General features: G+C 45.4%; 1 protein-coding gene and 1 long non-coding RNA gene across 2 annotated transcripts in view; one reads left to right on the top strand and one right to left on the bottom strand.

Annotated features, from left to right (window-relative positions):
- The window catches only part of NPR1 (natriuretic peptide receptor 1), a 173042-nt gene that overhangs the window by 60959 nt on the left and 95805 nt on the right, over positions 1 to 16278 (top strand). Inside the window, exons 3-6 of the mRNA XM_068252423.1 lie at positions 2408 to 2518; positions 5341 to 5476; positions 11179 to 11270; positions 11357 to 11492. Coding sequence (XP_068108524.1) covers positions 2408 to 2518; positions 5341 to 5476; positions 11179 to 11270; positions 11357 to 11492 — 475 coding nt within the window. The remainder of the gene's footprint in view (positions 1 to 2407; positions 2519 to 5340; positions 5477 to 11178; positions 11271 to 11356; positions 11493 to 16278) is intronic.
- LOC137532191 (uncharacterized) overlaps positions 1 to 16278 on the bottom strand; it is a 242214-nt gene that overhangs the window by 23166 nt on the left and 202770 nt on the right. The window lies entirely within an intron of this gene.

The raw sequence follows: 16278 nt of genomic DNA on the forward strand, positions 1-16278 counted from the left end.
TAGATCTGATTTTGTTATGTTTCCCGAATGTTTCCTTTAAAGAGACTCCGTAACAAAAATTGCATCCTGTTTTTTATCATCCTACAAGTTCCAAAAGCTATTCTGATGCGTTCTGGCTTACTGCAGCACTTTATACTATCACTGTCTCTGTAATAAATCAATGTATCTTTCCCCTGTCAGACTTGTCGGCCTGTGTCTGGAAGGCTGCCAAGTTCTTCAGTGTTGTGTTTCTGCTATGAACTCCCCCTTCCAGGCCCCTGTATGCACACTGCCTGTGTGTTATTTAGGATTAGAGCAGCTTCTCTCTTATCTTTTACAAGCTGGATAAATCGTTTTCTGAGCTGGCTGGGCTTTCACATACTGAAGAATTACAGACAAGGGCAAAGCTGTTTGCAGGAAGAAACAAGCAGCCTGAAACTTCAGTGCATGAGAACAGGGGGAAAGAAACACACAAATGATCTCTTGAGATTCAGAAGGAAGGGTGTATACAGCCTGCTTGTGTATGGATGTATTTTCTATGTGTGGACATACTGTACATCAACCTACTTCCTGTTTTGGTGGCCATTTTGTTTGTTTATAAACAAACCTTTTAAAACAGTTTTTAACCACTTTTAATGCGGCGAGGAGCGGCGAAATTGTGACAGAGGGTAATAGGAGATGTCCCCTAACGCACTGGTATGTTTACTTTTGTGCGATTTTAACAATACAGATTCTCTTTAAGGTGAACATACATTTAACGATTTTTACCATCGTTTGATTACTCTGATTGAATCTGCTAGAAATGCAATGCCATAAACCATGCCTGATTGATTATTGCACTGGATGGAAAATATTGCACAATCAGCAGCGGGTCAGGTGTCCACCAACACGTTTCTGAGAAGAAGAGAATACCAAGAGCCCAATATAGTGTATTATGTACTGGTAATGGAAGATTTATAGAGTAATTCAAAATGTAATACTCACAAACCAGGGTTACCATTAGGCAACCACTGTCAAGGCAGGTGGGGAGATTGTCCTGACCCCACTCCGGAATAAGAAGTCGCTCTCTGTAGTAGAAGAAGGAAGTGGGTACAACCCTCCACCCAGGGTGGACTCAATGTAGCAATAAGATAACAGAGGCGCCAAAAGGATAAAAGGGACTAAATGAGCTTAAAAAACAATTTGGTAATAGAGGAGGCAGTGGTGGACTTACCTCCTCCAAGCAGAACACATGACTGTAGATTTTCAGTCAAAAAAACGTTTATTGGGTACTCCAAAATAAAGTGCAACACGTTTCGCAGGTGAACCTGCTTCCTCAGGAAATACAGATAGGAATAAAAAAGCATCTGCTGGTAACATCAAAGCTGAGTGACTCTGTTTTTATCCACTGGAGCAATGAGGCTTCTACTTTATGCTGGCATTGTAAATCAGTAGTTGGGGACTACCTACACATGTGGTGGGACTGTACAGTCATCAGACCTCTATGGAACTGGGCCTTTCAATGGTACAGTGAAATGTATTGCTCCCCGATATCTGCCTCTCCAGAAATAGCTCTGCTCTCTCTTATACCCGGTTCCATTAGATCTGCAAAAAAAATCCTACTACGTCATCTTCTCACTGCAGTCCGCTACTTAATCGCCTTACATTGGAAGACAGTATTTACACCTATTCAGAAAGACGTAATTTGCACCATTAATGAGATTATGAGAATGGAGGAACTAGTCCTAACAGTACAAGATAATCATGAGAAATTTATGTTCCAGTGGGCCATTTGAATTGACTATAGAGAGACCAAATTAACTCCCTCGGTAAATGCAGACCCCAAAGCATGCTCTATCTAGTATGGAAATACACCTCCACTGTTTTCTTCTCTTGGTTATTGACACAGGATACCTTAATCGTCCTATTACTGGAATTTATGTCACATGTATAACATGCATAATGTGAACTTATGGTTTAACATCTTCTCATAGTGCCTGTGCCTATCTGTCGGTAGGGATCTATCTCCCCCCCCCCCCCCCCCCCCCCCTTCTTCTTTCTAAAATGTGTAAAATAAGGTTCTAATGGTCAAATATTTTTATGTTCATACGGCTAATCTTGAATCTTGGTAATACATGACTCACAGTTCTTGTAATGTAATGTCCTTGATGATCCTGTTTCTTCATAATAGTTGTATATGACTTTGACCCTTTTTGAACCAATAAAAATTGTTTTACCCCCCCCCCCCCCCCCAAAAAAAAAAAAGCTGAGTGCCTCTGTTTTTGAGCATTTTTTTGGGAGTACCCAAGAAACTACAGTGATATCTATTGCTTTCTCTTCTTTTTTTTATACATCCGGATATTTCCTTGGCTTTGCTGCAGCTGCTTGGCGCTGAGTGTGTAGAGGATGTTCACAGCTTGTTCTCTAACTTCTCTTCTCTCCTGGCCAGTCAGTGATGATTATCACCTACAAGCATCCCGAAAATATGGAGTACTCAGAATTTCTGCAGGACCTGAAGAAGTACCCCTCGCAGTTCAATTACACAGTGGAGAGCACGCTGGTAAGTGCGGGACTGAGGGGGTAGGAAGGCCAGATTCCATTTCCAAGACATTATCTTGTAGATAAAAAATCTGGGTGTAATCATGGAGCGTGATCTGAACTTTTTAAATTTTCTCAATTATTCCATACTTAAGGTAGCCATACATCTAGCGATGATGGGCAGATCCGACCAAGAGACAGATCTCTCTGAACGAATCTGAGTAGAGAGAGATCTGTCGGCTGCCCCCATTCACCGCAGACTGATTCCCATATCGGTTTTATGCTGAAATCAATCAGGAATCGGCCTTGTTGTGATGCCTCACCAGCCCGATGCTGTCCCTGCTAATATCAAATGTGCCTTCGACCCCCACCTCCTCCCCCATTGTCTGTGCTCTATATACTTTACATGTCGATGTCCACCACTGGCTCCATCCTCCGTCCATACACGTGCCTCACGTGGTTGCCAGAGTAATGCGGGCTTGCATGTGACATCAAACATTCACCCACGTGAATGCCAGCAACCACATGGGGAGCATGCATGGACAGAAGACAGAGCCAGAGGTGGACAAGGACATGTAAAGTATAGTGCTCGGGGGAGGCACATTGGACATTAGGAGGTACAGCACCCGAGCATCTGATTGACCACGATGACCCGACATCTCGCAGCGTGTCCAATCGATATGCTTGGCCTGAAATTGGTTGCATTGTTGATCGGGCTCGCTCTTGGCGGCACCGATTTTTATCCAATTCGATGATAATTATCAAATCGGAAGGTCGATCGGCTGCTAGGTCGATAGATGTATGACCACCTTAAGAGAAGAGAGAGTAGCCACCAACAGCTAAAATTCCCATGTCTGCATATGCAGTTGGCAGATTTCAGAGTGAGGGAATTTTTTTTATAAGCGATTAAAAGAACATGATGCTTTTAAAATCGTAAATATGCATAAAAAAAGTTTTGTTAAAAATAAAAAAGCGCCAATTTTTAAAGAATAAAAGACCTGATGTACCAGTTCAAATATCTTTGGTTATATCCATCTTCCTGCTCACTCTCCTACTCTCAGCCAGTCTCAAGCCACGCTTTCTGATAGGCTGTGAGTTGGAGGTGTGGCTCTAGCTGACTGAGCAATCATTCTCTTCATTGCATGCCCACGTGACTAAAGTAATTCAGACTAAGTGGGAGTGAGCAGAGAGTCATAGGGCTTGATTCACTAAAGTGTGCTAAGTGTTGGCACGGTAGTGAAAAGCCGCTTAGCACGTGCTCTTCATGCGCTAATATGCACGTAAGAGTTTGCATGCGTAAAGTTTCGTGATTGTCGCGTAAAGTTTTGCACGCAGGGCTTCACGTGCAAAATCAGCAGCTTCGCGTGCTAAGTAGCGTGAAAGGCAATGACTTCACGTTGCACGCGAACGTAACGTAATGGCGTAGTGCCGTTCACGTTTAACGCCATAAAATAGCACGCGAACAGCAACAGCTTTGCAGTGCAAACTACTTAGCACCCTAGTCTGCACGTGCAAAGTTATCACTGGTTAGCGAATTGAGCCCATAGAGTTGATTTGGCGCAATAGGTACTTTTGTTTAGTGTTTTTTGCTTTCGCCGCAAGTCTAGTTTAGGGGACCCAATAGAAAAACGCATAGGAAAGTTCCACTAGCATGATTGGGTGGGCAGCACCCTCTCCAAGTCCACAGGCCAGATTTGTACTTTTACTGCCCAAGGCCACTATCACCAGCTCGCCCTGACAAACAGCAAACCCCCTACCATAGACACACTTTTATTGGTCCCAGTAATCAATGTATTTAAAGATGCTTATTAACGATGCAATTTTACCGATTGATCAACCTTCTGATTGATGGGATTGGACAGTGTTGATGGCGTCAATTAACTACAAATGACCAATTTGTCAATTGTTTTAACAATCTGTTCTGTGGATTGTTTACATCTAAAATTATCACAATGGTTATCATTTTTATTCCATGTATGGCCCAAATCAATGTTTTCCACTCTGATAGGTTGGAGCTGGGTGGGGGGCGGAGTTGGATTTGAAGAACGGCCGAGGGTGACGATGATTGACAGCTCAGGTATAAAAAACAATAAATAAGCTGCCCACGTTTGCTGCCCCTTCATCACCTGAGTCCCAGATACTTGCCTGACTGCTGTAGTTCACATGTTTGGCAGCTTAATTGCCTAAGTGTGCCAGCCTGCTGCCCGCCCCTTGCTTCCTGGTACCCTAGGCCATGGCCTTGGTGGCCTTGCCTGAAATCTGGCCATGCCTCTCGAACTCCTAGGTTTTAGATAGGTTGTAGTAAACTACACCCACATTATTTGGCCTCCAATCACAATGCCTCCTGCTGTGACTGGAGAACTGTTCCCTTTCCTGCTGCATCCCCTAAACTAGACTAGAACCGTCCAATTTACCAAACAACTTTTTTCTTGGGTTAGGCTCATGAGATTGCTGTGTGGATGGATCAGATTGTACCATGGGTGGCTATGTTTGTTTTTGTGCTGTGTTGTGCCAGTTGTTCCCCCCCTCAGCTCCCTCTCTCCTGCTGGCACTTGTTTAGAGAGTTTGATAATTACACCTCCTGGCTTGTTAATAGAGCACGTCTGCAGGAAGAGAACTATTATCGGTCTGAGGACAAAAGACAAAGAGATAAAATCTAGGACGCGATCCATTGTCGGCCTGCAGTGCTTTAGCTCGCTGTCAGCCGGGGGCAGCAGGGAGGGGGTGGGGGCCGCAGAGGTGTCATTACGCAGGCCCGGGCGTGTGCAAGGACAATGCCAGGAGAAGTTTGTGTGACAGCGTGCCAAGATTTCTCCCGCGTGACGCCTTCTGTCCTCTTTACAGATGAACACGGTGGCAGCTGCCTTCTACGATTCCGTCATGCTTTACGCACATGTGGTCAACGAGACGAGAGCGAAGGGGGAGAATATGAGGAACGGCACCACCATCATCGGTCGTATGTGGAACCGAACCCATAACGGTAAGCCCAAGTGTGCGAGACGTGGAGCTTCGGCTGTCCCTGTGGCATTGATTAGACAGCAAGGAGAGGTGGAAGCGCTTCCCGAGACAGGCATCTATGCCACCAGTTTGGGACATGACCACCTAGTGAGACTGAAAGTGAGTTCACATTGAATTTGCGCATTGCAACAGATTTCCAAATTGGGGACTACCATCAATGTGGGTACTATCCATCTGGCTGGTTCTTGTAGTGCAGAATCTACTGGCTTGCCAGTAGATTGTGGCATAGACAGGTTATAACACAGATCCCAACTCTGTCCCTCCGATGCACCCCAATCCCTTCAGTCTTTCTTTTATATCCTGTTCCACTCTCTCCTTCCTTTGTACCCCAGTTCCCTCTTTTGCCCTACTATACCCCCCAATCCTCTTTCTCCATCCCTCGTACCCACATCCCCTTGGGTTCTCCACTATAGTCCCCTCTCCCAGTATTGCCTGGCACAAGGTTGTGAATCGCATTGGCGTTGGTCAGGCATACAAACTGAAAAGACGCCTGAAAATGTGAGCGCCCGGTAATAAATACTGTAATAAAATATCAGTATTTAATGTTTTACTATGGCCAAACCTAACGTTACTCTCTCACAGAACCCTCCCCCCCAACACCTAAACCCCCTCCCTGCACACACACTACCTGCCTGGCCCCTAACACCCCCCCCCCCCCCCACATACACGCACACACAAACTACCTGCCTGTAACCCTAACTCCTCCACAAACACCCTATTTGAAGCCTAACCCTAACACCCCCCCCCAACTACCTGCCTCAGGCCTAACCCTACTCCCCCCGAACACACTGCCTGCCTGATGCCTAACCCCTCTTCCCCACACAAAACTAACTGCCTCACTGTAACCCTGAACCCACCCCCTACAAACACCCTATTCCATGCCTAGCCCTAAACCGCCCCAAACTACCTGCCTCAAGTCTAACCCTCATATCCCCCCCCCCTCCCAACCCACAAACACCCTCTTTGGCCAGGGCTTTGGAGTTGGAGTCGAGGAGTCTGAGCAGTTTTGAGCACCTAGAGACGGAGTTGGTGGTTTCATACACTGAGGAGTTGTAGTCGGGAGTCGGATGATTTTTGTACCAAACCCATAACCCTGGTAAGAATTAGACTAAGGAGTCGGAGTCAATGAGTCGGAACATTTTGGTTACCTGGAGTCAGAGTTGGAGTCGTTGGTTTCATAAACTGAGGAGTTGGAGTCTGATGATTTTTGTACTGATTCCACAGCCCTGTATTTGACGCTTCCCCCCCCCCCCCCAACTACCTGCCTGACGCCTAACCCTAAACCCCCCTCCTGCACCTTCCCCTGCTATTTATCGGGCACCCAAATTATGGCTCGATGCTGGTATTTCTATAGGCGCCCATGGCAGCGCCCCTAATTCTTGCTTCTGTGGGGCAGTGACACAGAATGCCACACTCTTCCGGTATTCCGGTTTGCCAGCAGAGCAGCTGATCTGCAGACCACACGAGAAAGAAAAAAACCTACAGAATGAGTGGAGGATTCAGCACCTTGACTGCTGCTCCTTTTTAAGCGATATCACAGCTAATTGTGACTCTGCGGCGTGACCCCTCCCCCCGCACATTACAGAGCCGCGCTTTGCAGTACAGCGAATCCATTTAGGGTAATTTTATTCACAATATGCAGCTTCTTATACAGACGCCACTCATGTGATGCCCCCCGTAGATGGTAACCGCCATTTACTGCTTAACCCTGCTCTGCCCGTGAGGCGTCATTGTAGAGGACATGGCGGCAGAATCTGACTTATCAATGCTTGCCGATCGTTTATGGGCGCACGTCAATGCCATAGTGTGGGCGGAATGCTGGTGACATCACCAGACAATATAGAGCGGGTAGGGCGACCTAATTCTTCCATGCTAAAGATGAATACTCACCTAAATGACGCAGGAAGATGGATCACAGCGACGTCCCCTGACAACAAGCTTTTCCCGATCCCTTTTCCTCACGGCAGGTACACGTGATAGCACATAATGGGCTCGAAAGAGAGTTCACATGATCATGGCACTTTGCGCAGGAGTCGTCAGCGATCTTAAAGAAGACCTGTAACGAGAAAAAGTTTCCCTGAGGGGTACTCACCTCGGGTGGGGGAAGCCTCCGGATCCTATAGAGGCTTCCGCCGTCCTCCTGTGTCCCACGGCGGTCTCGCTGTGCCCCTCCGAACAGCGGGGATGTAAATATTTACCTTCCCGGCTTCAGCGCAGGCGCAGTATCCGCTCCGCTGTCGGGCCGCTGTACTGTGCAAGTCTCCTGCGCCTGCGTAGTAGAGCGGACCTGAGGGAGATCAGCTATTTACGCCTATCTCCGTGCTGAGTGCCGCAACAGCGCCACCCGCTGGAACCAGGGAAGGTAAATAAACGTAGCTTGTCAGGCTTGTCGAGCCAGGATTGCCGGAGACTTCGGGGGAGCCAGCAATGGATTGCCTGCAGCTACAGGGGAGGGGGAAGCCTCATTGGGACCCTGAGGCTTCCCCCTCCCGAGGTAAGTACCCCCCAGGGGACTTTTTTTCAGTACAGGGTCTCTTTAAAGGGACTCCGAGCAGTGCAGAAACTATGGAAAGGCATATCATTTTGCAGCTCTCTTTCTCCTATTTCCAACTATATATAAACCGCCACCCTACGCCTTTTGATTTTTCGCTATTTTTGCGAAAAAAAATCGTGGCAAACGTGATTTCGATCGCGAAAAATAACGAAAACTAAAAGGCATAGGGCGGCGGTTTATGTGTCGTTGGAAAGAAGAGAAAGAGAGCTTCAAAATGGTAGGCATCTTTCCATAGTTTCTGCACTGCTCGGAGTCCCTTTAAAGATCTGATCTGCCATGACGGTCATTATCGTTGCAAAGCATCATCCGCCTAATAGCGCACTTGTACCCACATATCAAGATTGTGAAAATGATTCAATTGCAGTTCGGTGGAAGAATCGCAGATAGAATCTCAAGGTGGGTACGAGCCTTAAAGGAGTTATCAGGCATGCTATAGCAAAATAAGTGCTACTTACCCGGGGCTTCGTCCAGCCCCGAGCTCCCAGCATGTCCCTCGCCACAGCTCTGCCGTCAGCCTTTCGCAGCCTCTGCCTTCCGGCCCGCGCTGATGACGTCAAAGCGACCTGGAGGTCGGCCAGTACTGCACCTGCGCGAGCGGTGCTGTCAATCTCCGCCACGTGGACCGGAGCGTACTGTACAGGTGCAGAACTACTGTGCCTGACGTCATCAGCGCGGACCGGGAGGCAGAGACGGCGAACGGCTGACGGCAAGGGACATGCTGGGAGCTTGGGGCTGGACGAAGCCCTGGGTAAGTAGCACTTATTTTGCTATAACATGCCTGATAACTCCTTTAAAGGACCACTATTGTGAAACATTTTAAAATTTAAAATACATGTGAACACATACAAAAAAGTATATTTCTTCCACGGTAAAATGAGCTGTACATTATCTTGCTCTTATGTTGCTGTTACTTACAGCAGTTAGTAGAAATCTGACGGAACTGACAGGTTTTTGACTAGTCCATTTACTCAAGGGGGATTCTCAGTATTTCATTTATTCTTTACAAATGCACTCCACAGTAACAGTTGGATTGATGCCTTATCAGTCTTATCGGTTGTTTGAACAATAGCAAACAACTTTTTTTGGTTGTTTCAACTTGTTTCACAACAAAAGTTGTGAACCAATGAAATTGTTATCAGTGCCTGTAAGACGAATGTAGGCTATAATCTTCCTATTCACAAGATTGGGGGAGGCAAAGGGTACCTTACTTGGGGCACCAAAATGGCCAGAAATGGAGTACTGGAGTCTGGAGTACCAACACTGGATTTTTATAGCAATTGCCAAATATAATGTGTCGCTCGCACATGAGGCTATGGGTTCATACACACATGCAATGTTTATTGGCCAATCACTGACCAAATTTACCATCTCCTTGTAGCATGAGGGCCAACAATTTTTGAATACTATGAACAGATTGTGTAGGTAGGGTTTCATACTTCATGAAAGTGGTAAAATTGTCCAATCAAAATTGGGTGTGTGTCAGGCTTTAGGTTCCTCTGTACAGTATGCTCCTATCCTAATCTAATCAACTATGCATATATATATAGCAATGACCATATACTGTACACATGGACGGTGCTGAAAGGGGCCACAGGTTACGCAATATATAATGACAAGTGGTAGTTCTGCCTTTACTATAATGTTGGAAACAGATGCTCTTTGAACCTGGTTGTTGACCAGCTGGTATGAATTTTGGGGAATCTTTCATTTCCTGCCCCCATCATGCACCTCCCTCCCTACTGGCTGAGTTCCATTGAACATCTCTGCATGACAGTGGTTAGGTATAAATACATAATAATTATAATATGGTAGGACATTAGACTATGACTATGGCAGGATTAGATTGTGAGCTCCTCTGAGGACAGTCAGTGACATGACTATGTACTCTGTAAAGTGCTGCAGAAGATGTCAGTGATATATAAATACATAATAATAATAATAATATTGTAGAACATTAGACTATGGTAGGATTAGACTGAGAGCTCCTCTGAGGACAGTCAGTGACATGACTATGTACTCTGTAATGTGCTGCAGAAGATGCCAGTGCTAAATAAATACATAATAATAATAATAATATGGTAGGACATTAGACTATGACTATGACAGGATTAGATTGTGAGCTCCTGAGGATAGTCAGTGACATGACTATGTACTCTATAAAGTGCTGCAGAAGATGTCAGTGCTATATAAATACACAATAATAATATGGTAGGACATTAGACTATGGCTATGGTAGGATCAGATTGTGAGCTCCTCTGAGGATAGTGAGTGACATGACTTTGTACTCTGTAAAGTTCTGCAGAAGATATCAGTACTATATAAATACATAATAATATTAATAATATGGTAGGACATTAGACTATCACTATGGTAGGATCAGATTGTGAGCTCCTCTGAGGATAGTGAGTGACATGACTATGTACTGTGTAAAGTGCTGCAGAAGATGCCAGTACTATATCAATATCTACTAACATGTATGCTATTTCTGTTCACGGTGTTTAATAGGTAACCAAGTGGGAATTGCTTTGCCCCCATTATAATTAGGTGCACACATGCAGTCTCCCTCCCCACCCCCGAGGGCAGCTGTGGCCAATTGTGCTATACAGGGGGCAAAAATTCCTTACCAGCCCCCCTTCCCTCAAGGCAGTCAGATCAGGATACATCAATCCTATTCTTTGTCAGTTTCCATGTGGATATCATTAGGTGTGAGCTCTCCAGACCTTATTTTATTTCTGCTATTGATTTCGCTGCTGGGCAGATCAAAACGTAATCAATCTCACAGAAAAGTGCTCCCCTCTGCACAGATGGCAAAACATATTTTCTCCATGCCCAGCTGATGTATCCCCTTGTCCCTCACGCAGAGCTTGCTTTAAAATGTTTTTCTGCCAAGTTTGTGTTCTAGCGGAAAAACACTGGATAGGGGAGAGGATTCTAATTCTGGTAACGCTGTGCTCTTGGCAGTGATAAAGTGCCCCTGTCACTCCGCCGGTAGACCTGTCACCAGCCTGTCAGGATTGCTGTATGGGACTGGACAGCCAGGGACGCTGTTGAATTCGCCGGCCATGGTCTCTGGTCCTCGTAGAGTGATTATACCTCTTCTCCTGTCACAGGGGTGTCGGGGTTCATGAAGATCGATGACAACGGAGACAGGGAGAACGACTTTACCCTGTGGGACCTGTGTCCAATCAGTGGCGATTTTCAGGTAAGACAATTGGCAGGTGTTGACGGCAGTTGTTGCTCCTTTTTTGTGACTTATAACCGTCAGCTTCTCTCTCCATCTTGGTGCAGATAGTGGCTAATTATAACGGCACTCTTAAGAGCATCACCAAAGTACCGGGACGAGAGGTCCATTGGCCAGGGGGAGGGGTGCCCAAAGACGTCCCACCCTGCGGTTTCGACAACAATAACCCGGAATGCATGAAAGGTAAGCAACGCGAAGGAGCTCACTGTATTATACCCTTCGGGGACAAGGAACACCATGAATTTGACTTCTTCAAAAGGCAACCATTCATCTTAATATGTGAATTGCAGTCCTAGGTATGACATTGACGAATGACATGAATAAAGACCTGGCTACCGTAACTCGCTTGTGTACACTTTTCTCAATCTGTAACAGTGATGTGTTGCTGAAAAGCAGACAGAATCACTCTAGAGTCTTCAGGTCCCAAGTACTCAGCCCATTGTATATGACTAGACCAGTGGTGTCCAACTCAAACATGTAAAGGGCCAGCATCTAAAACATAGGCCTCAATTCACTAAGCTTCTCTCCTGTTTTTAATAACTCTTCTGAGCTGTTTCTACAGTTATCACTATGGGGATAACTGTAGAAACAGCTCAGAAGAGTTATTAAAGAAAACCTGAAGTGAAGATTAAAAGTCAAAATAAACATACACAAGTCATACTTACCTGCTGCGTAGTCTACTCCTCAATCTCTTTTTCCTCTCCTGCGTCCTGTTTGTCCACCGTGATCAATGGAATTCTCCGTCCTCCATTTTGAAAATGGCCATTACACCATAACAGCTTCCTGGTCAGCACACAGTTAAACTGTAACATTGCCCACTTGAGCCATAGGGAAACATGGACACATCAATTCTCCTCTCAGCTGTAACTGACAGCAACTTATATATAACTGACAGCAACTGATATATTTCAGTTCTGACAAAATGTTGTCAGAACTGGAAGGGATCATTGTCAGAAGAAAATGGTGAGCTTCTGAGAGGAACTGATGGCAAGGTAACTATGTAATGTTCATTTGAAGCTACCTCATGTGTTTAATTTAAATAATTTTACTCAGTACAGGTTCTCTTTAAAGACAGTCTAAGTCTAAGTCTCGGTCCAAATTGTTTATTAAAAGAAACTTCACAGAGGTGCCTGGCTCTTCTACTGACCACATATGCTATTGCTCCGTTGTTATTGCCTGATGAAGCGGGATCAACCCTGCGAAACGTGTTGCATATTTGGGGTTCATAAATAAAATATATTGACCGTCCTTACTACAGTCGTTGTGTGTCTACTTGGAGGAGGTAAGTCCACCACTACCTCCTCTATTTACCAAGAATTTGGTTTTTAAGCTCATTTAGCTTCCTTTTATCCTCTTGGCGCCTCTGTTCTCCTGCATAATATTGAGTCCACCCTGGGTGGAGGGTTGAACCCCCTTTTTCTCATCTACAGAGAGCGACTTCTTATTCCTGAGTGGGGTCAGGAAAATCTCCCCACCTGCCTTTACAGTGGTTGCCTAATGGTAACCCTGGTGTGTGATTATTAATATTTACTCTATCTAGTAACCATTTACCAGCACATATTACACTATTGGGGCTCTCGGTGTTCCTTGTTTTTATTAAAAGATACCTGAGACGAATAAATGGAAAACTAGTATACTTACCCGAGGCCTCCTCCACCCTCCTTCAGGCCATGGGCTCCCTCGCTATGACTCTGGTCAACTTCGGTCCCCCACTAGATGGCCTGGTACTACTATCGCTTCACACCTCACCCCCCTCGGGTAGTGTTCTGCGAGGCAGTTTGGAGGAATGGAGGCCCCATGCAAAAATAATGTCACCAGTGTGAGCCTTTGAATGGGTAGACTGTGTGCTTTCATTCCTTGAGGGCCCATTCACACTAGAAGCGCTTTTCTGAGCGTTTTGCGATGGATTAGCATTTTTTAAAATAGCTCCCATTCACTTTCATTAAAATCGTGGTAAAAATCGTGGAAAAATCGCAATTGTGTACGCGAAAATCGCAGCGATTTTTACAGCGATTTTAATGAAAGTGAATGGGAGCTATTTTAAAAAAACGCTAATCAATCACAAAACATTTGGCTTACGTGTCCGTCCACGGTGGGCTTTCTTTAAACGTTTTTTAAGGCCGTTTTCCGGCAATTTTCTGCGCGTTCGCCTGTTTTTGTGGGCGTTTTTGTGAGCGCTTTTGCAGAGCGCTTCCGTCTTTTGATCCGGAAAAAAATCCGGAAAAAAATAAGTACAATGTACTGTATTTTTTTTCTTTTAAAAACGCTCACGCAATCGCTTGAAAATTGCCCGTGCTTAAAATTTTACAAAAACGCCTATAATGTGAACAAGGCCTTCGTGCTTACAATGATGCACAGTTGAAGTTCTTGGGAGCCACATTAAAGTGGCAAGGAGAGACGGATTCGGGCCTTGAGTTTGACACCTGTGGACTAGAGTATACTCTAGGAGAGATAATATTATTCCACATACAGGCCATCTACATCTCCTTCTGGATGTGCAATGTCTTATCCAGGCACCAATCACAAACAGGGAAAGTTTTCTATAGTCTAGCTCAGTGCTTTCCATCTTATGTCCTTGAAGACTGTCCTCACACATTTTTGGTACTTCTCAAATAAATTGATGGGACAGAATCAGGAAAGGTGTAGTTCATCAAGTAGAACTCATTACTCCATTCCTCTGTCCATCCTAAGCACTGGCATGCATATGGCCCTTGAAGGCCGGAGTAAGTTGGACATCCCTGGTCTAGCTCAGAGACCTAAAACAATATGGTAGTATTCATAGTTCATTCTCCTGCTCTGGCTGTGCAATATTGTGAGGGTTGTAGTTTTTGTAGTGAGCCTAGTAATGGCCAGGGAATGAAAGTTGGCATTAAAATTAGATGGACAATAACGTTTTTTTTATCCATGAAGCTTCGACAAAGTGATCATCAGAGGTAGACCACATGTCTCTGTAGTTCCTGTGGAAGGAGAGCAATAATGCAAAAGATATTCATAGGTGTTTAGTGGCCGTTTGTGCTGTCCCATCATGTGCCATGATCTGCAGCTGGTTGTCTGCTTTTACCATCTGTATGGAAGGAGAAAAGGAGTGGTGGCTTCCAAAATACATGACCATCAACCGGGACCAGTATTGTGACTTCCTATGACTATAGATGCCCAAAACTCGACTATGTGGCAAAGGACAATGATCTTGACATGAGTGGCAGTTGTATAACAATGCTTGGCCACATGGCAGCAATAAAACTAAAAGGAAAACTGAAATCATGGGAGTTAACTGCCTTGCCACACCTTCCTGATTCCCCAGAACTTCCACCAGGCAACTACTCCCTTTTCTATCCCAGGATGAAGCACCTGCGTGGTTACCAGGTTCTACAAAATAATGTCCTACAAGCAGCTTTAAGACCCCCCCCCCCCTTCTTTGCAACAATCGGTGGTCAGGGGTGGTTTAAACCAGATGGGGGCCCTGGGGAAAAAGTAACTCGGGCCTCCCCCACATGAAAGTCCGCTTTCGGGGCCCCTGTTCCAGCAGACCCCCCCCCCCCCCCCCCAGGTGGCCTCCCCGACTGCTGCCCGTTGCCCCCATTTTGTAGTTCAGCTGCCTTGAAATCTCTCACCTGTCCCGGTGGCTGCTCCGTCCCAATCTCCATCTTCAGCCCAGTTGCCTGCGTTTTCTCCATCCGGCGCTTGTTATGCGTAAATAACATTTGCCGGGCAGAAGAGGCAGGCAGCGTGGCTGAAGATGGACACTGAGACAGAGCAGCTCCTGGGACAGGTGAGCTGTTTCAAGGCAGCTGAACCTACCAAACATGTGGAGGCCCAGGGGAGCAGTTAGGGGAGGCCAACTGGGGGGTCCAGTGTCCAGTGTCAGTGTCCGGAGCGGTTGGGACCCTGGTGCAATAGCCCCCTTTGCCTCAATGGCAGTGCCGGCCCTGTCATTGGTGGCTCCCACATAGGTTCATGATCTTGAAACGTGTTGCAGTTGTATTTCAATGCTCAGTTTCAGAATGATTTACGGCAAAATTATAGAGTGTAAATAGCTCAGTCCCTTCTACCTGACTGGTTAATTATTTACCCATGCATATATAACACTGGGGCAAGCATTACGATACACGACTGTGTCTAAAGTAGATAGAAAACAATATGACAAATGTAGATGTGGTTCAGCCGGTGTGATTATTCTTCTTGGGAGAAGTTACCGGTACTTTGGTTTTATGGAGATAATCAAGCCGGCGCAAAGGTTTATGCAGCTCAGGAACCTGGGATAAATTGAAGTTTTTTTCAGATGGTTCCAGATAAATTATAACAGGAAAGTGTTTACAGTTTAGACAGTTTTATGAATGTGTGTGTGACTCGAGAAGACGCATTACTGCAGATTCAATCGTCCCCCTCCCTCCGCTCCGGGCGCACATCGAGGTACTGCCAAGACGTTTGGCAAAGAGTTAGGATAATATCATTGGGCTTATTGCTATGATAGCGGAGAACTGTTTATAGTTCTGCCACATCTTCCTCGGCATATAATAATTCTATCTGTCTCTCCCAGCTGTAGTTTTGAAACAGGATAAACTGATTAGGCAAATACAGACGTGGACAAATTGGTAGCTAGCCTTCCCTGAAATGATCTGAACCTGAGAACTGGCATCCATGTTTGTTTTTGACAATTTTAAAAGAAAACAGAGTTTGAGTTAGAGTATTTTAGGATGCAGAATATCATGTATATTCATACAAATGAAATAGGTGAGGACAAAAAAGATGGCACCCTTAAAGGGGAACTGAAGAGAGAGGTATATGGAGGCTGCCATGTTTATTTACTTTTAAGCAATACCAGTTGCCTGGCAGCCCTGCTGATCCTCTGCCTCTAATACTATTAGCCATAGCCCCTGAACCAGCATGCAGCAGATCAGGTGTTTCAGACTTTAAAGTCAGATCTGACAATACTAGCTGCATGCTTGTTTCTGGTGTTATTCAGATACTA

This window comes from Hyperolius riggenbachi, chromosome 9 (assembly GCF_040937935.1).
Source record: "Hyperolius riggenbachi isolate aHypRig1 chromosome 9, aHypRig1.pri, whole genome shotgun sequence".
Classification (NCBI taxonomy): Eukaryota; Metazoa; Chordata; class Amphibia; order Anura; family Hyperoliidae; genus Hyperolius; species Hyperolius riggenbachi.